Below are 24,639 nucleotides of genomic sequence, written 5' to 3' on the forward strand. Positions count from 1 at the left end.
TTAAGTGCAAATGTGTAATGAGAATTACAAAACTGTTATGCATGTCCTTAAAGCATGGTTAGAAATGCATAAAATGCTTTGAGTGACTTAAGAATGTGTTAAATGCATAAAAAGCATTTAAGTAATTTAAGCAATCCTTAAATGCATGCAATGTTGTGAATGACATAAAGATGTATTTTTGCATATTAGGCTAGCATAGGAGAAAGCACATTGACAAAATACACACTTTCCACCATTCAACCAAATTTCAACCATTTGTGTTATTTCATACTGTAGTTTTGATGGTTTACTATTATTCTAAAATATGGAAAATGGTAATAAAAAAGAATTTCACTGATATAATAAGCTTTATAGTGTATACAAATGGGTCATGGATACTGGAATATGATTATTTTGACTTACATTTGGATAAAAAAGAAGTGGGATAGTTCACACCTTTATTATTGAATTGTAGCAGTTACTGTGTATATTCAATGTCAAAAAACAATATAGAGTGGAACAGATTATACATTTGGATAAAGAAACTTATTGTTCATGATGGATGTCCTGGTGCCTCCAATCAAAGGGAAAATTCTCCTTTCGTTGTTAAATCACATGACAAGACATGAATTACTGTAATTCATGTGACAAGGCACTTTTTATATACTGACTGTATTCTGGGAACAAATGCTTGGCAGATTGTCCTTTAAATACTGAGTGCATTTAAGTGAAAAATAAAGTTGAGTGATAGACATGTGATGAGACCACCTGGAGTATTTGTCAATCACAGTATCACAGACTGTTGAAGCACAAAGTACTTCTAGTTTTTTTTTTTTATGCTGACTCAATCTGATTATAGCTCTTTCACATCTGGTATACTGACAGACACAGGTGTTTGCACTCATCAAACTGGATTTAACTTCTTTAAATATTGCCCTTGAGCTCTGATCCCAGCCCTCAAAAACATCTTTGTTTAAAACTTTGCAAGAGTCAGCAGTTGAGGTTCAGGAGCAAAAAGCATCTTCCTCCATTCTCTATACTTCAAAATAGTGTGTTGCCATCAGCCAAGCAGCTTTGTCATGACATTTCCCTGCGTGAAATTATGCTGTGTTCCAGACAACTCGGAACTCTGAATGTTCCTACTTCCTAGTCCTACCAGGAAATAATGACTAGAACACCACCCGAAGTAGAAACCGGGCAGATCAATCAACTATGACCTCATCGAGACATTTTCAAGATGGCAGCAACGGATGAGCAGAAACCAGAGCTGGGTTTTGTGAAACATAAAAACTAAATTTTAAGCATTTTAACAGCACGTAGTTTATGAATATTCAATGTACAAGAAATATACAAGAGAATGTTAAGAAGAACTGATTGTGTTTCAATCAATGCCAACATTTTCACCTATTTTGCTTGTGAAATAGCTACTAGATAGCCAGCTAGCTAGCATATGGAAGGCTTTGCTGTGTTTATACATTTGGCATGTGTTCATGTGACCATGACTGACTGGAATGCACTGAGGTCTGAAGTGGGAAATTTCAACTTGGATATTCCCACCTCCGACTTTGTCTAAAACTCAGCATGTCAGATGGAATTTATGTCTCATGTGACAGGCTAAAAAAAATTTGCTCCAGATATTATAGACCTATTTGGCATACAAGGCCATGACACGTTTATTTACTCTAGTGCAGCAGATGGTTTTGCAATATTTTCCAAATTTTGGTTGGCACTGAAATCCGTACCAACTGTTGGCCAGAATTCAGTTAGATTATGCATGTTACATATTTACCAATGACTAACAAAGACAAGATATAATTTCTTGAATATTTTTACATCATCTTTTAAATTTTTCCTACAGTCCTTCCATAGTATTTTGGCAAAAAAATGCTTATTATGTGTGGGTGTGAAAAGGATGTGGCTCTTTTGAATTTGATATTGATTCTATGAAATGTCCAAAAACACTTGAATCGAATGATCTGGTACATCCCTACATTGAAAGTAAAAATGCTCTCATGTTGGAGAGTGGAGTGATTGCTTTGCTTCAGTCCTTTTGATTCTCTCCTGGCCTCGTCTTTCCTCCCTTGAGTGATGATTAGCATGCTCGCTAATGCCTGCTAATGCACTTCTCTTCACTCAAGCCCCTTATCCTTCTCGCTCCTGCGTGGCTCTAAATAAAGACGTATTATTGAGTTCACAATATCACCCTGACAATCATTGGCCTGCGCTATCGTTCCATTAGCGTCGACAACAATAGGCAGGAGCTGTCTAATTCACCAATCACATGGCATCAGTGCACTCGTCAATGGATCATAGCCCTAATGGTGATCTCAGTCTCTGAGCTCAATATCAAGTTGGCATTTGTGATTCAGATCTAATGGAAACTTTGCTCGATCTGACCGAGGAAAGACTGCGAGGTGATTAGGCTGACCTCAGGAAGCAGGCAGACTGAGGAAAGACTGCGAGGTGATAAGGCTGACCTCAGGAAGCAGTCAAGCAGGCTACAACCAAGGAGGTCTCTATAATGCCTGAAGAGAGCTGTCCGTTAGCATTCATCTCAATGGCAGTTGATCCCCTGACACATGTCCCCACGGAAGTATGCGATCAGCATGCTGACATCTTTGCTCATGGTCTGTCAGTTCTGGCCCAATGTTTCTAAACCAAACATTAGCCAACAATGCCATGTGACCAAATACTTTTGAGATGCAGGAAAATATCATCCTAACACTGCTGTTTGGCTGATGGCACATCTTCACAAGTGACTTTCGGCTACTGCCGGTGCATGAGCTGTGATGCCACAGGCAGCAGACAGGGAAAAGTCAGTTTCATGCTTTGTGTTATTTCCTATTTTCCTTTTAAGTATTTCCTGTTGAAACAGGACATTTTGGCAGGACATATCAAAGGGCCCATCCCGTTTTTTTAAATAATCTAATAGGCTATAGTTTAATCACAACCATGCACCTTGATTTGCTTCTTGCCAGTCTGTTACAGGTGATAATAAGGGGAGGAACTCATTCTAGACAGCATTCTACAAATATGTGTAGGCAAGATAAAGCATCAATATATCTATTTTTTTAAATGTGAATGTCTGCTAAAAGTTGCTTGTTCAACTTTTGGAAGTAAACTAGCATACACGTAGATGGCTTCAAGGCCAAAGACATGGCCTGAAACCAGTAAACATTTAGGTTACTGATTTAACCTCCGTTCCCTGATGGAGGGAATGAGACGTTGTGTCGATGAGTTGACACTAGGGGTCACCCTTGGGAGCCTAGACATCTCTTATCTTTGAGAAACACAACGTCTTGTTCCCTACATCAGGTAACCAAGACGTTCCTTATCTGTCACTCACTCGACGTTGATTCGATGACACAAGGGGTCACAAGAGTTGAACCTGGTTTTTCAGACTGGCGTTGCGAGATGGGCAGAACTCTGTGTGCCTCATAGCCAGCGCAGCAAGCCATCGTGTAACTACCCCCAACACACTGGCAGGCACGAAGCGGTCCTCTACACCCCGGGGAGTGGCTAACTGCTCAGAAGTTTAAGGAGTGGCTGGCCCAGCAGTAGCCTTCTCTCTATTATTCTCCCCCCAAAAAAGGAACAAATTGTTCAGCTGGGGGCCATGTAATGTCCATGTTGAGGTGTCCTTCCAAAGAGGAGGACACTGCGGAGACCACACCTGGCCCTGAGAGGGGGGGGCTTCTAAGTGGAATACAAAACACAGTCTTACCGGGTCGGTGCAGAAGCACATCATGCGGAGTGGCACTGGGGTAGGTCCTGCCCAACAAGGGGAGGAGTTACTACAAAAAAGGGCCCTCTGCCCAAGGAAGACACAGAAATACTTACTTTCTACTGCATCGTGATGTGCCAGTGTAGCGGATACACACATTCAAGGTGGAGGTGGACAGCCATCCCTCCAACCTCTCCTGCAGAAAGGAAAGCACTGATCCGGGAATAACACCACTTAGCAAACAGACGCCACTTCAGGTCAACAGCCCCCATGTTAAGGGGGCCCTGGTCTGAGTGACCGTGTCCACCACCATGGGGCTGTTGCGAGGAGTATGAGGTCCGAGAACCAAGTCCTTGGGGGGGTAATGAGGGGCTTGCTCTTTTCCCAGTTGACCCGAAGCCCCAGCCAGCTGAGGTGCCTGAGCACCAGGTCCCTCTGTGCACACAACGTGTTCCATGAGTGAGCTAGAAGTAGCCAGTCTTCGAGATAGTTGATAATGCAGATGCCCACTTCCCTAGGGCTGCCTCTGCGACATTCATGAAGACGCGAGGTGACTGGGACAGACCGAGGGGGAGGACCTCTTACTGGTATGGAAGTATGCGTCCTTCAGGTCTACCACCTGAAGCACTTTTCTTGGAATGTGGGTACAAATGGGGTGTGCAGTGAAATAAGAAAAGGAAAATAAAGAACTTGCACCCGGCCCTCCATGGGGGAAGGACTGGTGTTCTTACCAGCTCCTATGCAGCGGATCTCCTACTTCCTAGGCTGCCCGTCTCGGGGAACACTTTGAAGCTTTCTTGGATTCTTGGGACCGGCCATGAGATGGGTGGCATCTGCTTTCTGTGGATGGCTCGACGCTGGGGCCAGCCTACTATTTAAATTTATTTTTTTTTAAATCACACTCCGCTATAACGCCCCAACTCCATCCAGTGCACCAGTAGAAAGACTTTTCAGTCTCGGGAGTCTTGTGCTCACCCCAAAATGCAACCGTCTTGGTGATGGATGCTTTCAGTGCCTTCTCCTGATGTGCTTGAACAGATATTTCTGTCAAGTGGGTAGTGGAATAAGCTAGCCCCACCACCATAGATCCATAAGTAGGCTATATAGGTCTAGGCCATAAATGCCTTCATAGTTCTATTTATTTTACCTGCCTTGTTTGGCTGCATGCTACCTCTGTTGTATATTTGGCAGTAACAGGTTTCCTGTTTGTATTTCTTATGAGGTGTAATAGGCCCAAGCACTTTTACTTCATTTTTTGTATTCTTGCAAAATGTGGCCTTTTGTATTCTTGCAAAACCTCACAGAGCCATTAGCTATAGGTAATTTAAATTTTACCAGCCTTTATTTGGTAGCCTATGTTTTAGTAATTGTTTGGCAAATAGCAGTGTTCCTCTGTTTTGCCTGCGTTTTGTTTCTTTGCAGTTGTTATGTTTAGCCTACATGTTAAATGTGAAGTTGGACTGAAATTAGTCATATTCCTGGAGGCCTAATTCTCCAAGAGCACTTTTTGATTCTTGATAAAGGATAAGCTATGTCCGTCCAATGCATGCCAACTTTGTGCTTTGAACTTGAAGAGAATAAAATAATAGAAATGAAGAAAAAAAAAGATTGTGCATCTTGTCATGTCATTAGGTGATATGTTACATAATAGTGGGTTCTAGCTCTGTTGTGTTTCATTTGAATAGGCCTAGACCATAAATATTTACAATTTCTCTATCATAATTTACCAGACTTTGATGCTTTGTCTGCTTTTGTGATTCTGACAGTGATTGTTACTCATTGAATTGTGCCATGAGACTTCACTTCAAATAATATTAAGTTGTTAGTAGCCTTAGGAGGCTACACAGTCATTATGCTATACCACATTGCCCTCCACTTGATTTATAATGAGCTTCAATAAACTCAATTTTGGCATTTTAGAATGCCAAGTCATACTTCCATGGTTATTTGGGCGAAAGTAACTCAAAAGTAACGCAAAAGTAGAGTAAAGCATTACAATTCAGATCCAGTAATATTATAATATAACTAATTACTCTCAAATGACAGTAACTAGTTATCTATAATTTATTACACTTTGGAAGTAACTTGCCCAACACTGTATATATACTGTATATAGAAGCTCTGCTCAGCTACCGAAGCGCCCAGGGGTGTTTTCTCAGCACAACCGTTGTGTGTGAGGGGGAGAACCACTGTAATGCGCCATAGATCCAACAGCCTTTCAGAGTGAGAGAGATGAATGGAACAGCAGGAGGAATTCAGCTCTGTGAATACGTCTGCTTGGCTCTGAAGAAGAAAATCTGAGTGTGTGTTTGCAACGCCACTCCTTTATTATACCCGTATGTCCGGGGGAGTGGCATGCAAATCCCACACACCAATTCTCATTGGCCTTTTCTCAAAGATCAGAGATGTCTGGGCTCCCAAGGGTGACCCCTAGTGTCAACTCATCGAGTGAGAGACAGATAGGGAACTAATATTTAGATATTCTTGATAATATTTTCATTTTGTTTGTAGTGTAATATCAATTTAGTAAAATTTTTGGTTTAATTGTTTTGTGTTTCAATAAATTAATAAAAATTTTCAAAATCAAAATCGACCAGAAGACGTGAAGTGCATGCAGATTCAATCACTGTTAATACTAGCCATGATTTTTGTGTTAGTACATGAAAATGATTAATAATAAATTTGTAATTTAATTTGCCATGCGTATAAAAGGAGCATAAAAAATATGCCCAACAATCATCAAGGGTGCAGTTAATGTGTAACCGGTCCTGCTCGACCCGCTCCAAACGGAATTCGAACTGGCGTCTCCACTGTGGGAGGAAGGCGTGATAACGAGGAGGCTAAAGGCTACAGCCTCTAGCATCAGTTGCTTGTGTGCCTCTTGAGGCCAGGGGAGTGATGTTTACAAACACTGCACAGCAAGTATCAGCTGGCTACCATTACACTCACCCCTATACCTCACTCCCATCCGGGTCACGGCACCACTGTAACCAGTCCTGCTCGACCCGCTCCAAACGGGATTCGAAATGGAGTCTGCCCCCAAAATGGGTAGTCCCGACATCACACAGGAAGTCAAGATCAGGAGGATCTGATCTGTTGCCAAATCAGAAAGGCATCAGTTCAAACTTGTTTACCTTTTCCTGTGGCGGGGCTGAAAGCATGTTGCAAAATCAGCCTAAGTGTGCTTTTACACTTGGTTCGATTGCTTGGTCCGAGCCAGATTTGTTCTCTCCCCCTGCCACAGCTGGTCACTGGTTTCATCTTATTATTATCAATGAAAATACAAGTGGCAGGTATTTAACACTGTAACTACGAAACATCTCAAGAAGATGTCTTCTCGAGTGTAAAGTTAAGTATTGAAGTTTGTTTCTGGATTTAACACCACGGATCCATTTGAAGTGCAATTATGTGAATTGTATCGCTTGTCTGGTGTGAGCCCGCAAATGTTTTGCAAGAGATGTGAAGAATGTGAAGATTTGACAAACAAGCAGATATGAAAAATGCATTATACAATAATAATTGCGATTCGGAGTATGCAAATTAGAGTTGGTGTACTCTAGTTCTGACTTGAGTCTGAGTCACGAGTCCAATTTTAATGGAGTTGGACTTGTCACAGACTCGGATGTATTTTTTCTCAGACTTGACACAGAATGGAACCTTTCGGACTTGGGAATTTTTTCCGTGTACAGCCGAGTCCATGGCATTTGTGATGCAATGTTATGAAGGATGATGTGTTATCAACAACAGAACCTTAAACAATAAAATACTGCCCATTGCTAATATCTATTGACCAAACACGGATGATTTTTTCTCTTTAAAAGCCAACCTCTCCCAATCAGCTATCATAATTGGAGGACACTTTAATACAGTTATTGATCCAACACAAGACAAATCGAATATACCATCACATTTTAAACTGTGGCAATCTACAGAAACCATCAAACAATATACAACTGACCTTGGTCTTGGCAATAGCTGGAGACTTACAAACCCAAACTCAAGAGAATACACCTATTTCTTAGCAGTTCATAAATCATATTCGTTTATTGATTATTTTTTAACAAGCAATTCCCTCATTCCAGACATCTTAAATACACTATCATTATCTCTGACCATGTACCAATCACTAAAACTATCAATAGCAGGAACGCTATCAAAAATTATTTAGATGGAGGATGAATACATCACTACTTCAAGACAAAGACTTTAATGAATTCTTAAAAAAGAATGGGCATCCTTCCTGGAAACAAACAACACACCAGATATCTCTGATAACTCTTTGGGAGACAGCTAAAGTTGTATTAAGAGGAAAGACCATATCATATTCTACATACAAACATAAAAAGGAACAAAAACCAGAAAAATAAATAGAAAATATAATACACACATTACAGAATATTTACTCTAATCCCAATGAACAGACTTTAAAGGAGATAAATAAAACAAAAGGTGACTACGAAGATATTATAAATCAAAGGATACACATTTTGAACATAATGAAAAATCAGGCAAATACCTTGCTAATTTACTCAAATGTAACAAAGAAAAGACACTTAACACCTTACAAGACATCAATGACACTTTTTGTACATTTTATAAACATCTGTACAGTAATGACAAAGAACCAAAAATTAAAGATACTAATTCATTCCTTAATAATTCTACCCAGTCTAACCACAACCCAAAGAGAATAATTAAAAGAATCAATACCAGAAATTGAATATAAGCAGGCTCTTGACTCACTATCAAATAATAAAGCCCCAAGTCTAGATGGATACCCACCAGAATACTACAAACACTTGGTCAACAGTATCACCATTATTCTTGTGAATGACGGCAGAAATTAAAAATACTTCTATCCCATCTCACATGAACACAGCACTAATGTCGTTTCTACTTAAACCAAACAAAAACCCAACATTATGCACTAGTTATCGCCCATTATCCCTTATCAATACTGATTTAAAAATAATTAGTAAAGCATTTGCCACACGTCTTGAATCAGTCATTTCATCTCTCATCCATCCAGACCAAACAGGTTTCTTCCTCATCAGACAATACCAGATGATTATTCAACATAATGAACCTAGGTAAAAAAAAAAAAAAAAAAAAAAAAAGACAATAATCGTATCACTGGACGCAGGAAAGTCATTTGATAAAGTCGGTTGGTACTTCCTTCATACAACACTAAAAAAATGTGGGTTCGGAAACTCCTTTATTCACTTGATTAAAACATTACATAATACACCACTAGCATCTGTTATAACGAATGGCATAATATCATCATCATTCCAGCTTCAGCGAGGGACTCGACAAGGGTGCCCCTCATCACCATTACTCATCGCTCTATTTATAGAACCTCTAGCTGCTGCAATAAGACAGAATGATAATATTTTCAGAGTTTTATCACACGACACCAATCATAAAATGTCTTTATATGCAGATGACATATTACTTTTTGTACAAAATCCTAAAACATTACTTATGTACGAATTTCTACCATATCAGACTACTCCATAAACTGGACCAAATCAACAATTTTACCATTTGAATATGAAACCACATGACACGAGCATACAGCACAGACCATTCACAATAAATAATATTACATACTTAGGAATAAACATATCCCAGAACCTCACTGACTTGTTTAACCTCAATTTCATTCCACTGTTGAAAACAATAGAAGATGATTTAACTTGATGGATGAACCTACCACTTTCCATTATAGGTTGTATTACAACAGTTAAAATGTGTATACTACCAAAAATCCTTTATCTATTCCCCATAACTCCAGTACAACCAACTAAGAAATGGTTTCATCATTAAATCAAACATTTAACAAATTTTACTGAAAAAAGAATGCTAAAATATGTTTACAAACACTTAAAAAAAATGAAGCTCAAGGTCTAGCAGCACCAAATTTTCAGCACTATTGCGTAGCATCTCATCTACAATACTTTTGCAGATGGATCAAAAGTGACAGTTTCCAAAACCCATGGCTAGAATTAAAACAAGCAGAATGTAAAGAAATAATCATATCTGATCTCCCATTAATCATAAAAAAATCAATCAGCAAAATCTTTTTAAAACTATGATGATTAAAACAGCTCTCACTGCTTGGTGGTAAATGAATACATTGACAAACCATGAGCTCACACTACACATCAACTCATCTATATGGTATAATCCTGATTTTACTGTCAACCAAATTCCGCTTGATCACACATCTACATCACCTGTTTACTGGCAACACCTTCATTACATTTACAGAATGAATACAGAAATTTTACTTAGGAAAAGAACATTATTACTATTACCTACAAATTAGGAATTCTATTAAACTTACAATTGGAAACAAAGATATTGCACAACCTCCCCCAATTCTAAAACATATCACCACAATTAGTAACTCATTTAAGACACTCACTAAACTATACACTTATGGAATTTTGAAAATTACCTTTCATGTAGAGTGTAACATAGATTTAAGTGAACAAAAACATCCTGCAAAGTTTTATATATGAAAGTTCACCATAAAAAAAGTTATTGTCTCTCAAAAGTAGGAGTCGACTCTGACTCAATGTAATGAATCGTTTTTCCAATGAGTCATTTTCCTTTTCGTTGTGACGTCAAGACGAAAAATTATCAAATTGGCCGCGCCCACTCATTGCGCACGCAGACACCAGGGAAAACTTGAAAACATCATGTCGACAACAAGACGCTGTATTCTGAAGTGCGTATCAAAAGCGACCTTTTTTTCACTGCCCAGGGACGAGCGTGTGAAGAATCAGTGGTTAGAGTTTATATTTACAACTTTACCACACAAGTATAGCCTGAACCTTGTGCTGTGTTCGTGTCATTTTAATGACGATTGCTTTACGAACATGAATGCTTTCAAGTGTGGATTCGCGAGACGGTTGATACTGAAGGATGGTTCAGTACCAAGTTTATTTGGATCAGCTTCCTCCTCCGATCACAACCTGTAAGTATTATTAATAATTGTTGCTTTTATGTGTTTTTTAGCATGCTTAATAAGTATTTGTGTGTGTTGTGTAAGTTACGCTCAGCGCAGCTTCTAGGTATCCAATGTCAGTTTTTTGAAATATGTGAAATGTTTGTCGATGTTATTGGAGTTGTCATAAAGAATAGAGCAATAACTTGTAGTAATGCAGTGCTTTATCAATATGTTTATGCGTTGGGCTAACGCAAACAATAACTGATTGGGTGTTTACCACCGAACTTTAGGCTATGATCGCTAACATAAATCAACTCAAATTCCTTCTCTGATTTTGATTTTTTTACTACAAAGCGGTGATGGGCATTCCGTTTCCGACAATCTCTGCACAGAGTATACCAATCACATCTGACTGGGTCATCTGACCAATCACCGCAGATTAGCGTCACGCAAAGGAGGGGTTTGGAAAAATTAGTCGTTGAATGAATCATTTGGGAGTCGGTTAGCAAATCAGGTAAACATAAATGCATATTATAAGACAACAAAAGTGTTTTTTGTCATTGCATGCATGTAAAACTGTTTTTGGGGACTCCCAAAACAATATTAGGAACATTTTAAATGCCATAATAGGAGCCCTTTAATATCGTCTATAGATACTAATACAGCAGCACCAGTTAAACATTGGGAAAAAGTCTCAATATCAACACAGATGAGGTATTCTGGAAAACAGTTTGCAGAAATACTTTTGTCTTAAGTACAAACACAAATATCCAGTTAATTCAGTATAAAATTGTACACAGAACACACATAACACAACGTAAAATGTTTAAAATGGGACTAGTAACTTCTGACAGACGTACAAACTGCAATTTAAACACACCAGACACTTACCTTCATGCTCTCTGGTTATGCCCACCTGTTCATCAGTTCTGGACAGATGTCATTAATAATCAGATTTCTTGAAAATGACAATCCCTTCACTCCCATTACTAAGCCTTTTAGGAGACACTTCTCAAATGAACCCCCTCATGAACTCATGAACTCTTCTGCTCATATCTCTAGCTATCGTCAAGAAAACAATATTACTCAGTTGGAAAAATAAAAACCAAATATCAATTACACAATGACTACATCTATTAAGGGACCATATTAAAAATTAAAGCAATTAAAAATCAATTATACAAATGGAATACAATCTTCAGCCCACTGCTCTCACCCTTAAATATTGATTAAAACTAGCTGGTGAGTTGATGCCTATATTAAGTTCTATAGTACATAAATACAAACTATTTATATAATAGATAAATAATGCCTGAGTATTATATAATATACTGTTCTACATTTATTTGGAGATTGATGTAATTTATATATATTTTAATGTTCTATATGCTATACTATATTTAATTTATTTTCTATATATGTAAAATTATATATAATTGTTATTACTATTATTGTTATTGTTGGTGGTGGTAGTAGTGGTGGTGTTGGTATTGATATTTATATTATTACAGAAAAATGTGTCCTCCTTCCCTCTCCGTTCCCTTATAAAATCTAATTCCAAAACATTATAAATAAACTCCTATAATTTATATACTTTATTAACTGTCCGGGTCTGGTGGCTGTTGAATGTGGTGTCTCTGGCTGGAGAGCTAACTAACCACAGTTGCAGCCACAGATTACAGTCCAAAAAAGGGCAACCAAACAATGATCAATCAGGTCACAACCAGACCAGGTGATTTTGGACATTTTCACTTAGGGGTGTACTCACTTTTGTTGCCAGCGGTTTAGACATTAATGGCTGTGTGTTGAGTTATTTTGAGGGGACAGCAAATTTACACTGTTATACAAGCTGTACACTCACTACTTTACATTGTAGCAAATTGTCATTTCTTCAGTGTTGTCACATGAAAAGATATAATCAAATATTTACAAAAAAGTGAGGGGTGTACTCACTTTTGTGAGATACTGTTTATATATATATACCAATCACATGGCAGTTGCTTCAATGCATTTAGGGGTGTGGTCCTGGTCAAGACAATCTCCTGAACTCCAAACTGAATGTCAGAATGGGAAAGAAAGGTGATTTAAGCAATTTTGAGCGTGGCATGGTTGTTGGTGCCAGACGGGCCGGTCTGAGTATTTCACAATCTGCTCAGTTACTGGGATTTTCACGCACAACCATTTCTAGGGTTTACAAAGAATGGTGTGAAAAGGGAAAAACATCCAGTATGCGACAGTCCTGTGGGTGAAAATGCCTTGTTGATGCTAGAGGTCAGAGGAGAATGGGCTGACTGATTCAAGCTGATAGAAGAGCAACTTTGCCTGAAATAAACGTTTGGTTACGTATGTAACCTCCGTTCCCCGAGGGAGGGAACGACACGTTGTGTCGGAGAAGCGACACTAGGGGTCTCTCTTGAGCGCCGATATCCACCTCTGATCTATGAAAAAAGGCCAATGAGAGTTGGCAGCCGGTATTTGCATGTCCCGCCCCCGGACATACGGGTATTTAAGCGACGCAAATACGGGAGTTCATTCAGGATTTTTCTGAGGAGCCGGAAATGGTCCAGCCACAACAGTTGCTCGGTTCAGCGACATGGCGGAGGAAAGACACAACGTGTCGTTCCCTCCCTCGGGGAACGGAGGTTACATACGTAACCAAACGTTCCCCTTCTGTCGCTCTCTCCACGTTGTGTCGGAGAAGCGACACTAGGGGACCCATTCCAATCTTGCCATGCGCTGAACCGTGTATGTGAACCGCCGATACAGAGGCGGGCAGGGATTTCATCCAGTGCCGCTCATCGTCTGTACCTGGCTGCACGTACCCTTCCCCAATGCCCCATAAGAACGTCGGAATTCTTCTAGTTACCCTGGGAGGGGAACAAGGTGATGTTTGCCAGCATGGGAACGGGCCAGCCTGGCTGGGCCTCTTTTCTCTCTATGTTTCTCGCATAGAGCAATCACGCCGGGGCCCTTACACGAATATAGGGAAGGGGGTCTTACCCAGACCCTGCGGAGACCACACCTGCCCTTTTTCTTGGGGAGGAAAAGTGGTAGACACGTCACACGGCCGTCTTAGGACTGCGTGTGGAAAGTATGGTGCGGTGGTAGATCCAGCCTCGAAAGGGGGAGTTGCTACAGCACGGCGACCGGGCAGCTGTAACTGCCTAAGGGAGACACGGGGTCCGCCAGTAAGGGGACAGAACGGTGGAATTACACACAGGGGAGTCCGAGCAGGAGGCCTTACCTGCAGAGCACCTATACCAGTACAGGGTAGCCATCAGGGTACCCGCAGTGGCTTGGGTATGCGAGTTCCTCCGCTGAACCGCGGACCCGGAGGGCTGGGGAGGAATCGACCAGGGTCCCGACTCGGAGTGGGGCGCCCTGGGAAGAAGGCGCACTACTTTACCTTGATGTCAGGAAAAGGGCGCTGGGTGCAAGCGATCCACCCGGCCGGTCGGTCTACGTGTTACCGAAGTTCTCACGGGCTCGGACCTGAGAAAACACGAGACGCAACCGACTCAACGCGGAGGTTGTAAAACCTCGCGAAGGTGTTGGGTGTTGCCCAACCCGCGGCTCTACAGATGTCTGCTAGGGAGGTGCCCTTGGCCAGTGCCCACGAGGATGCAACACCCCTTGTTGAGTGAGCTCGGACCCGCAAGGGTAGGGGCACGGCCTGGGTGTGATAAGCCAGTGTGATGGCGTCGACAACCCAGTGGGCGAGCCTCTGTTTGGAGACGGCATCCCCTTTCTGCCGTCCCCCAAAGCAGACAAAGAGCTGCTCAGAGCGTCTGGTGCTCTATGTGCGGTCCAGGTAAATGCGCAGGGCGCGCACTAGACATAGCAACGAAAGGGCTGGGTCTGACTCCTCCCGGGGCAGCGCTTGCAGGTTCACTACCTGATCTCGGAAGGGTGTGGTAGGAACCTTGGGCACATAGCCCGGTCGCGGTCTTAGGATCACAGATCTGCCGGACCGAACTCCAGGCAAGTGTCGCTGACAGAGAACGCTTGCAGGTCCCCGACCCTCTTGATAGAGGCGAGCGCGATCAGCAGGGCCGTTTTGAGAGAGAGGGCCCTGAGTCCAGTTGATTCAAGTGGCTCGAAGTGAGGTCTCTGGAGTCCTGCCAAGACTACCGAGAGATCCCAGGAGGGAACTAGGCCTGGTCGGGAGGGATTCAACCTCCGGGCGCCTCTCAGGAACCTGAGGATCAGGTCGTGCTTACCCAAAGACTTGCCATCTACAGGATCGTGGTGGGCGGCAATGGCGGCAACATACACCTTGAGGGTGGACGGGACAGCCTCCCTGTCCAGCCTCTCCTGTAGGAACAAGAGCACTGACTTGATCGCAGCATCTCTGCGTGGTCTTCAGTTCGGAAGACCAATCTGCGAACAAGCGCCACTTTAGGGCATAAAGGTGCCTGGTAGAGGGGGCTCTGGCTTGGTTGATTGTATTCACAACGGTCGCTGGTAAGCCGGCTAGCTCTTCTGCATCCCGTCCAGGGACCAGACGTGGAGGTTCCAGAGGTCTGGGCGCGGGTGCCAGAGCATGCCCCGTCCCTGAGAGAGGAGGTCCTTTCTCAGGGGAATTTGCTAGGGAGGAGCTGTCGCGAGAAGTCTGAGTTCTGAGAACCAAGTCCGAGTGGGCCAGTAGGGGGCCACCAACGTGACTTGCTCCTCATCCTCCCTGACCTTGCACAGCACCGGTGCAAGAAGGCTCACTGGGGGAAATGCGTACTTAAGCAGCCCCGAGGGCCAGCTGTGTGCCAGCGTGTCTGTCCCGATGGGAGCCTCTGTTAGGGCGCACCAGAGCGGGCAGTGGGAGGTTTCCTGGGAGGCAAACAGGTCTACCTGGGCCTTGCCAAACCGTTCCCAAATCAGCTGGACCGACTGGGGGTGAAGCCTCCACTCCCGCCGGGCAGGCGTTGTCGCGTGATAGCGCGTCCGCTACGATGTTGAGCTTGCCGGGATGTGAGTGGCACGCAGCGACTTGAGTCGCTGCTGGCTCCATAGGAGGAGACGGCGGCGAAGTTGTGACATGTGGCGGAGCGTCGCCGCCTTGGTGATTTATGTACGCCACCACCGTGGTGCTGTCCGATCTCACGAGGACATGTTTGTCCCGAACTAACGGGAGGAACTTCCTGAGAGAAAGAAGGATGTTCAGCAACTCCAGGCAATTGATGTGCCAACGCAGCGGGGCCCTTTTCCAACGGCCCGCTGCTGCGTGCCCACTGCACACGGCACCCCACCCGGACCGGAGGCGCCAGTTGTGACCAGAACGTGTCGGGACACCTGCTGCAGGGGCACTCCTGCCCGAAAAAGCAGAGGTCTGTCCAGGGTCGGAGTGTTTTGAGGCAGGCGGGTGCCGTGATCCTACCCGATGCGTGCCGTGGTGCCATGCTGTCTCGGACTCGAGTCTGGAGCCAGTGCTGGAGTGGTCTCATATGCATCAACCCCAGCGGCGCGACCGCGCTGGAGGATGCCATATGCCCCAGGAGCCTCTGGAAAGTTTTAGAGGGACCACTGTGCCTGGCTTGAAGGAAGCGAGGTAGTCCAGCACCGACTGAGCACGCCAGCTCATGAGACGTGCTGTCATTGAGACTGAGTCTAACTCCAACCCGAGAAAAAGAGATGCTCTGAACCGGAGTGAGCTTGCTCTTTCGCAGTTGACCTGAAGCCCCAAGCGGCTGAGGTGCCGGAGCACCTGGTCTCTGTGTGTGCATAGTAACTCTCGAGAGTGTGCTAAAATGAGCCAGTCGTCGAGGTAGTTGAGAATGCGGATGCCGGCTACTCGTAGTGGGGCAAGGGCCGCCTCTGCGACCTTCGTGAAGACGCGAGGGGACAGAGACAGGCCGAAGGGGAGGACTTTGTACTGAAACGCCTGGCCGTCAAACGCGACCCGTAAGAAGGGTCGGTGTCGTGGCAGAATTGAGACGTGGAAGTACTCGTCCTTCGGGTCTACCACTGCGAACCAATCTAGATGCTGAACTCCAGCCAGAATATTTCTCTGCATGAGCATTTTGAATGGGAGTTTTAACAAGGCCCGATTGAAAACTCGCAGGTCCAGGATTGGTCGTAAGCCGGCGCCTTTCTTGGGTACAATGAAGTAAGGGCTGTAGAAACCCTTCCTCATTTCGGTTGGAGGGACGGGCTCTACCGCGGCCCTTGGCTAAGAGGGTTGCGATTTCCGTGCGCAGGGAACTGGCATGCTCGCCGTGTACTACGGAAAAGTGGACGCCCCTGAAGGGGGGGCGGGAGCCGGGCAAATTGAATTGCGTAACCGAGTTGAATGGTCTGGTGCAGCCAGCGTGATGCGTTGGGAAGCGAAATCCATGCTTCCCAGCTCTGCGCTAGGGGCAGCAAAGGGACGAGTATTTTGGACGTACCCGGCGGGGCCTCGCAGCGGGGTGGAACATGTAATGCAGCGTCGGGCGGCTTCGTTGCGGCCTGAGGCTGAGGTTCTGAGAATAGACTCAAAGCACTTACCTTGCTCCGCGCGCCTGGCAGGGGGCGGGTTCGTGACTGAGGAGGAGGTCTGATGTTGGTGTCCTCTGGACTAGTCTGAACCAGCCGGCCGGGGGACAGTCGTGGGCAGGCGGAAGGCGGGATCGCCATGTCCGGTGTACCGGGACTGTCGTAATCTGAAAGCAGATTGTCGTGAGAACGGCATTTGCGGGCCAGGTGACCCAGAGGCAAAGGAAATAGCTCTTTTATTGAGAATGTAGGTACCACAGCCCCCGTCAGGGGATGTGGCAAATGAAAAAACAAAGGATTCTCCTCCCGGCCCTCCACCGGGGGACGGAGCGGTCTTACCACCTCCGGAGCTAATGTCTTCGGCTCTGGGTCGGCTGTCTCAGGAACGCTTGGGAGCCTTCCGGGTCCTAGAGGGGGTTTGTGAGACAGGGGGCGTACGCCGCCTGCGGGGTGCTCGACGCTGGGGCTGAGAGCTGGGCCCGGGTTGGGGTGAGCAGGAGCTGGTTTCTTCGCCACAGGGGGACGCCCTCGGCGAGCAGACGGGGCAGGGCCCGTAGCGGCAGGTGTGCGGCGGGGCATGATGTGAGAGATGGCCTCCGTCTGCTTCTTCACCACGGAGAACTGTTGGGCGAAGTCCTCGACGGTGTCGCCGAAAAGGCCAATCTGGGAGACAGGTGCGTCCAGGAAGCGTTTCTTGTCAGCCTCATGCATCTCGACCAGATTGAGCCAGAGATGGCGTTCCTGGACCACTAGGGTGGCCATCGCCTGTCCGAGTGCCTGCGCTGTGGCCTTCGTCGTTCTCAGGGTGAGGTCGGTCGCTGAGCGCAGTTCCTGCAGCACATCAGGATCAGGTCCACCCCCGTGCATGCTTCTGAGTGCTTTGGCCTGGTGGACTTGCAGGAGGACCATCGCATGCAGGGCGGAGGCAGCGCGTCCAGCTGCACTGTAGGCCTTCGCGTTGAGCGAGGATGTTGTCCTACAGGGCTTGGATGGGAGTACGGGGCGGCCACGCCAGGAGGTAGGCTACCGGGGCATAGATGGTACGCAACTGCCCTATCGACCTGGGGAATCGCCCCGTATCCGTGGCGCTCTCCACCATCGAGGGTGGTGAGAGTGGAGCGGGTGGCACCTAGACGAGCACCTCCGGGAAAAACGGGACCGGGGGGATGCGAGGCCGCGAACGGCGCGCTGCCCCCAGGAACCAATCATCCAACCGTGAAGGCTGTGGGGAGGATGGAGGGTTCCAATCCAACCCCACGCTCACGGCGGCCCGGGAAAGCATGTCAGACATCTGAGCGTCGGCCTCAGCCTGGGCCTGCTGGCCCGAAGGCGGCAGTCCAGGGGAGTCCTCGGCATCAGACATCACACTCTCCGATGCAGCGGCGAGCTCATCTGCTTCGGGCTCGGGAGGATAGACAGCCGGGCCGTGAGGCGAAGCCGCTATCGCCGCGGCGTAAGCGACGGGACCAGCGAGCGTGTCGGGGAATGGGAGGTTCGCGGGGGGATACCCGGCGAAACTGCACCCGCTGCCGCCCCCAAATCGGCCCCAGCGCCAACCGCATTGTCCTCAATCCCGTGGGAAGAAGGAGCAATGCGGGGTGCAGCTGGGGTGGCTTGCTCTCTGTTGAAAGCAAGCCACGACCGCAGCGTGGTCATGGTCATGTTCTCGCAGTGAGAACATGAGCCATCCACAAACGCCGCCTCGGTGTGATCGCGGCCCAAAACACACGAGACAGCGCCTGTGGCCGTCTGAAGCGGAGAGCACTCTACCGCATCCAGGAACAACACAGGGGCGGAAGGGCATCTTGAAAAAGACGCGTCCTGAAAAGGCCGCTGTGTTTTGCTCTTTTAGAGAAATTACTCTTTTAATAGGAATTTGCTCTTTTAAATAAACAATGTGTGTGTGTGTCTGCACTGTCGAAGCGCTCAGGGGCAACAATGCACGCCGTGCAATGTGAAGGAGAAAGCCGCTGTTGTGCGCCGTCAAATCCAACAGCATGCAGATTGTCAGAGGAAACAGGAACGTTAGTGGTGTGTAACTCACAGCAAACTGCAGACAGACCATCGGCTCCGAAGAAATTTTCTGAATGAACTCCCGTATTTGCGGCGCTTAAATACCCGTATGTCCGGGGGCGGGACATGCAAATACCGGCTGCCAACTCTCATTGGCCTTTTTTCATAGATCAGAGGTGGATATCGGCGCTCAAGAGAGACCCCTAGTGTCACTTCTCCGACACAACGTGGAGAGAGTGACAGAAGGGGAACCACTCGTTACAACCGAGGTATGCAGCAAAGCATTTGTGAAGCCACAACACGCACAACCTTGAGGCGGATGGGCTACAACAGCAGAAGACCCCACCGGGTACCACTCATCTCCACTACAAATAGGAAAAAGAGGCTACAATTTGCAAGAGCTCACCAAAATTGGACAGTTGAAGACTGGAAAAATGCTGCCTGGTCTGATGAGTCTCGATTTCTGTTGAGACATTCAGATGGTAGAGTCAGAATTTGGCGTAAACAGAATGAGAACATGGATCCATCATGCCTTGTTACCACTGTGCAGGCTGGTGGTGGTGGTGTAATGGTGTGGGGGATGTTTTCTTGGCACACTTTATGCCCCTTAGTGCCAATTGGGCATCGTTTAAATGCCACGGCCTACCTGAGCATTGTTTCTGACCATGTCCATCCCTTTATGGCCACCATGTACCCATCCTCTGATGGCTACTTCCAGCAGGATAATGTCACAAAGCTCGAATCATTTCAAATTGGTTTCTTGAACATGACAATGAGTTCACTGTACTAAAATGGCCCCCACAGTCACCAGATCTCAACCCAATAGAGCATCTTTGGGATGTGTTGGAACGGGAGCTTCGTGCCCTGGATGTGCATCCCACAAATCTCCATCAACTGCAAGATGCTATCCTATCAATATGGGCCAACATTTCTAAAGAATGCTTTCAGCACCTTGTTGAATCAATGCCACGTAGAATTAAGGCAGTTCTGAAGGCGAAAGGGGTCAAACACAGTATTAGTATGGTGTTCCTAATAATCCTTTAGGTGAGTGTGTATATATATATATATATATATATATATATATATATATATATATCACACACTGCACTGTACCCGTATTACATCATTTACAACTAAAAACAACTCACTTTACAACTCACGTAAAGCGCCCCTCTATGGACATGGCACCCACCAGAAACTGGAGTTCACACATGCCCATACATTCAAAAACATTTCGCGCTTCAGGCACTGGGGACCATTGGTACCGATTTCGCTAAACACAGACAGAGTTTAGCTGAAAAACTTTCAACCTATTGTCACTAAATTCAGTCTAATCAGTCTGGGCATCTACAGGCAGCTGACGCTAGGCTGTAAAAAAGGAAGGTTATAGGTCATGTAAATTTTCATCACATCACTAGACCACAAAACACCTACACTGGGACTTTGATTATTCCAAACCATAGTTGAAAAGGAAATTGCTAAGTAGCCAAGTGATGTCTCAAAGCTGAAGTCTGCAACATTTTCTGTGTTAATATACTTTCTCTGATCCAGTTTAATATGCAGAGAAAATGTCCTGGTTAATTCCGTAGCCTCCGTTCCCTGATGGAGGGAACGAGATGTTGTGTCGATGAAGTACATTGTATGTCCAAGATTGGCCACGACCCACTGCCTTTCTTCGGTACAATGAAGTAGGGGCTGTAAAACCCCTTCTTCATCTTGGCAGGGGGGACAGGCACTAACGCGCCCTTCTGGAGGAGGGTGGCGATTTCCTCACGCAAGGTAGCGGCGTTCTCGCCCTTCACCGAAGTGAGGTGGATGCCGCTGAACCTGGGCGGGCGCCTGGTGAACTGAAACTGAATCAGACGGTCCGGGCCAGCCACCGCGACAGGTTCGAAAGCGCAAGCCACTCGTCCAAGCTCCTGACGAGGGGGACCAAGGGGAAAATCTCGTCGGACGTTCTGGCGGGTGGGGCCTCATGGCGGGGCGGAGCCAGAGGCACCACAATGACAGGGCTTGGGCCCTGTGGCTGTGCTGTGTCGAAGGACATCGAAGCACTTACCTGCCTCCTGATACCCATTAGCAGATCGGTCGGGGAGGGGGGAGGAGGTACATCGTCCCCACGGTCCCCCCTGCTGGAGCCAGAATGAAATGGTGGATGGTGGTCATAATGATGGCCGTACACACTGGGTATGTGACCCAGGGAATGAGAAAACTGCTCTTTTGTTGAATTTTTGGGAACCACAACTACTTTAGCATGCAGCGAAATGAAATGAGAATGAAATAAAAGATTCTCCTCCAGGTCCTCCACCGGGGGATGGAGTGGTCTCTCTATCAGCTCCGGAACAGCAGGTCTCCTTGTCCCTGGGTCGCCTATCTCAGGGGCACTTCGAAGTCTTCTTCTTAGCGGCTGGCCGTGAGACGGGTAGCGTCTGCTTCCTGCGGGGGGTTCGACGCCGTCGCGGGGCTGAGGCAGGACACCCTTGGCGACAAGCAGATAGGGTACGGGATCTTGAGCTGCGCCGGGGCAGGATGTGTTGAATGGCCTCCGTCTGATGCTTCACTGCTGAGAACTGCTAGGCAAAGTCCTCAACGGTGTCACCGAATAGGCAAGCCTGGGAAATGGGGGCGTTAAGGAACTGTGCCATGTCAGCCTCTCGCATCTAGACCAGGTTGAGCCAAAGGTGGCTCTCCTGGACCAACAAGGTGGACATCGCCCGCCCAAGAAACCATACCGTGACCTTCAGTGAGGTCGGTCACCGAGTGCAGCTCCTGCATCAATCCTGGGGCGGAACTACCCTCGTGCAGCTCTTTGAGCGCCTTGGCTTGGTGAACTTGCAGAAGAGCCATGGCTTGCAGGCCAGAGGTGGCTTGTCCAGCAGCACCGTAGGCCTTGGCCGTCAGGGACATGTAAACCTACAGCCCTGGATGGGAGCTTCGGGCGCCTACGCCAGGTGGCGGTGCTCTGCGGCCATAGGTGCACCGCGAGTACCTGATCCACTGGGGGCATTGCCGAGTAGCCCCTGGCCGCCCCACCTTAGAGCAGGGGTGGGCAAACTTTTTGGCTCAAGGGCCACACTGGGTTTTAAAATTTGACAGCGGGCCGGCCCAGTAGCAGATTATCCCAGCAAACACATTTACATGGCAACATCTGACGTTCTGACAATTAATTTATGCTATAGATATCCCCCATTTAGCATTGTTATGTTTTGAGGTTCATTTTTAATTAGTCAGATAATTATATTCTTTTTAAATATTGTTTATCCTTAGTATTATTTAATGGGCCTAACATTAAATTAGAAACAAAACACCAGCAAGTGTACACTTAGAAGAGTAAAAATGACAGAAGGTTACGTTAATTCAACTTTTTTAAAACTGCATATGGTAATCAAATTGCAATTCATACACAAAAGTCATACATTTGTGAAAAAAAAACGAAATAAATGAATATACACATTTATTTTAAGTATAATAAATAAAACATAAAAAACAAAGGCAGATCAGAACATTTAATGAACAAAACCGGGTTCTGTACATGGCAGAGACAGGGGAGCGTAGTCGAAAGCCGGGCGATAAAGGTCGGTAACGGAAGCAGTCCAAGACATCTACAAATCCAGAGTAGCAAAGAAACTAAATATCAGACAAATCAAATGAAAAACTAAACAGGCATACAAACGGTTACAAACATTTTTTTTCCCTCTGAGTTTCCAAACAAGGAAAAAACATTAACGTGCAACAAGGAGCCTATGCACTTAAGTCGCTGTCTGTTCAAGGAGTGCTGAAATGTCAATGATTCAATCGTGCCAACGTTCTGTTTGCTGGGATATTAGTTATAAATTACATATGAAACTCAATACCTAAAAAGTAAAGATTAGCCAACCTACCTACCTTATTCAGTTTCAGTGAGAACAGTGTTGTTGATCACCCTTTTTTGCCAGCGCATCGAAGTTTGGTGTCAGTTTAGTTGTGGCAATTCTCAGGACCGATCTCAGGTGATCATCAGTTAACTGGGATCCGTGGCGTGCTTTGTTGATGTTCATCACGCTGAACGTCTGCTCACACACGTAAGTAGAGCCAAACAACACCAGCATCGTCTGTGCCAACTGTCGGATGTTTGGAAACTTGGTTTCATTGAGTGAAGCATAAAACTTATCCACTTTCGAGGAGTCAAACCTCTCCTTTAGGATGGAGTCACACTGCAGATCTATCAATTCCAATTGCAACTCCTGCGGCACTGTTTCAGAGTCCAGTGACAGGGGACATGACACCAGCTGAAGTGACTTCTCGATTTTTTCAAAATCAGAGAATCGACGGAAAAATTCTCTGTGCAGGACATCCAGTGATTTGCTGTATTTCTTCGCATGTTGAGAGGCCTCTTTCAGCATCGCTAGTGTGGGGAAATGAGCGAATGTGTTGTTTTAAATTTGCCTTGAGAATAAAGTCAATTTGGTTTTGAAGGCTTTCACATTTGCATGCATGTCATGCACAAATTGATCTTTCCCTTGTAGCTTCTCATTCAGCACGTTCATATGTGCCAATATGTCCACAGCGAACGCAAAATCACAAAGCCAGTCTGTGTCGCTCAGCTCAGGAAAATCACCAGCCTTCCCCATTAACTCCAAAAATGAGCTTATCTCCCCTTTGAGCTCCCACACTCGCTGACATGCTTTTCCCAAACTTAACCAACGGACATTAGAGTGGTACAGTAAGTCCTGGTGATCAGCATCAGTTTCTTCAAGGAATTGAATGAACTGACGATGGTTAAGTCCTCTTGCTCTAATGAAGTTTACAAGCTTTACGACTACCTTCACTACGTGATCAAGCTGCAAGACAGACTTGCACAGGACTTCCTGGTGGATTATGCAGTGCAGGAAAATGATATCCAACTCAGGGTTTTCCTCTTTCACCTTATCCTGGATTCTTTTCAGCAGCCCAACGTTTTTTCCTGTCAAATTTGGCGATCCATCTGTGGTGACATTCACAAGTTTACACCATGGTAACTTAAGCCTCTCGATGACACCAGTCAAGCTGTCATACAAGTCCACTCCTCGTGTTGTCCCCTTTATGGACTCCATGGCCAAAAACTCCTCCGTGATCTCAAAATTATCGTCAATCCCTCTGATAAAAATTAAGAGCTGCGCGGTGTCTTTTATGTCGTTACTTTCGTCCAGTGCTAACAAATAGAACTTAAATGACTCTGCTTTTTTGTTCAAGTTGCTGGTCAAATCTTCGTCAATTAGTTGTATACGGCGGGTCACTGTTCTGCGTGATTAAACTAATTTGTTCAAATTTGTTTTTGCTCTCTGGACACAAGAGACTCGTAGTCTCTACCATGCATTCTTTCAAAAACTCCCCTTTGGAGAAAGGCTTGCCGGCCTTTGCTAATTTGAATGCCAGCAAATAACTTGCCTTGGTACTTGACTCCTGAATAGTAGCTTGTCGAAGAAAAATATTTTGCTGAGCCTGTAAATTGGTTGCTAACCTCTGAGCAGTAGCCTTC

At 45.5% G+C, this 24,639-nt stretch overlaps 1 protein-coding gene across 1 annotated transcript; it reads right to left on the bottom strand.

The window, feature by feature from the left end:
- Positions 1-23,557: 23,557 nt before the first annotated feature.
- Positions 23,558-24,214, bottom strand: LOC127654320 (general transcription factor II-I repeat domain-containing protein 2-like). The gene has a single exon (XM_052141442.1). The coding sequence runs from the start codon at positions 24,212-24,214 to the stop codon at positions 23,558-23,560; it is 657 nt and encodes a 218-aa protein (XP_051997402.1).
- Positions 24,215-24,639: the final 425 nt, after the last annotated feature.

This window comes from Xyrauchen texanus, chromosome 13 (genome assembly GCF_025860055.1).
Source record: "Xyrauchen texanus isolate HMW12.3.18 chromosome 13, RBS_HiC_50CHRs, whole genome shotgun sequence".
In the NCBI taxonomy this organism is placed as follows: domain Eukaryota; kingdom Metazoa; phylum Chordata; class Actinopteri; order Cypriniformes; family Catostomidae; genus Xyrauchen; species Xyrauchen texanus.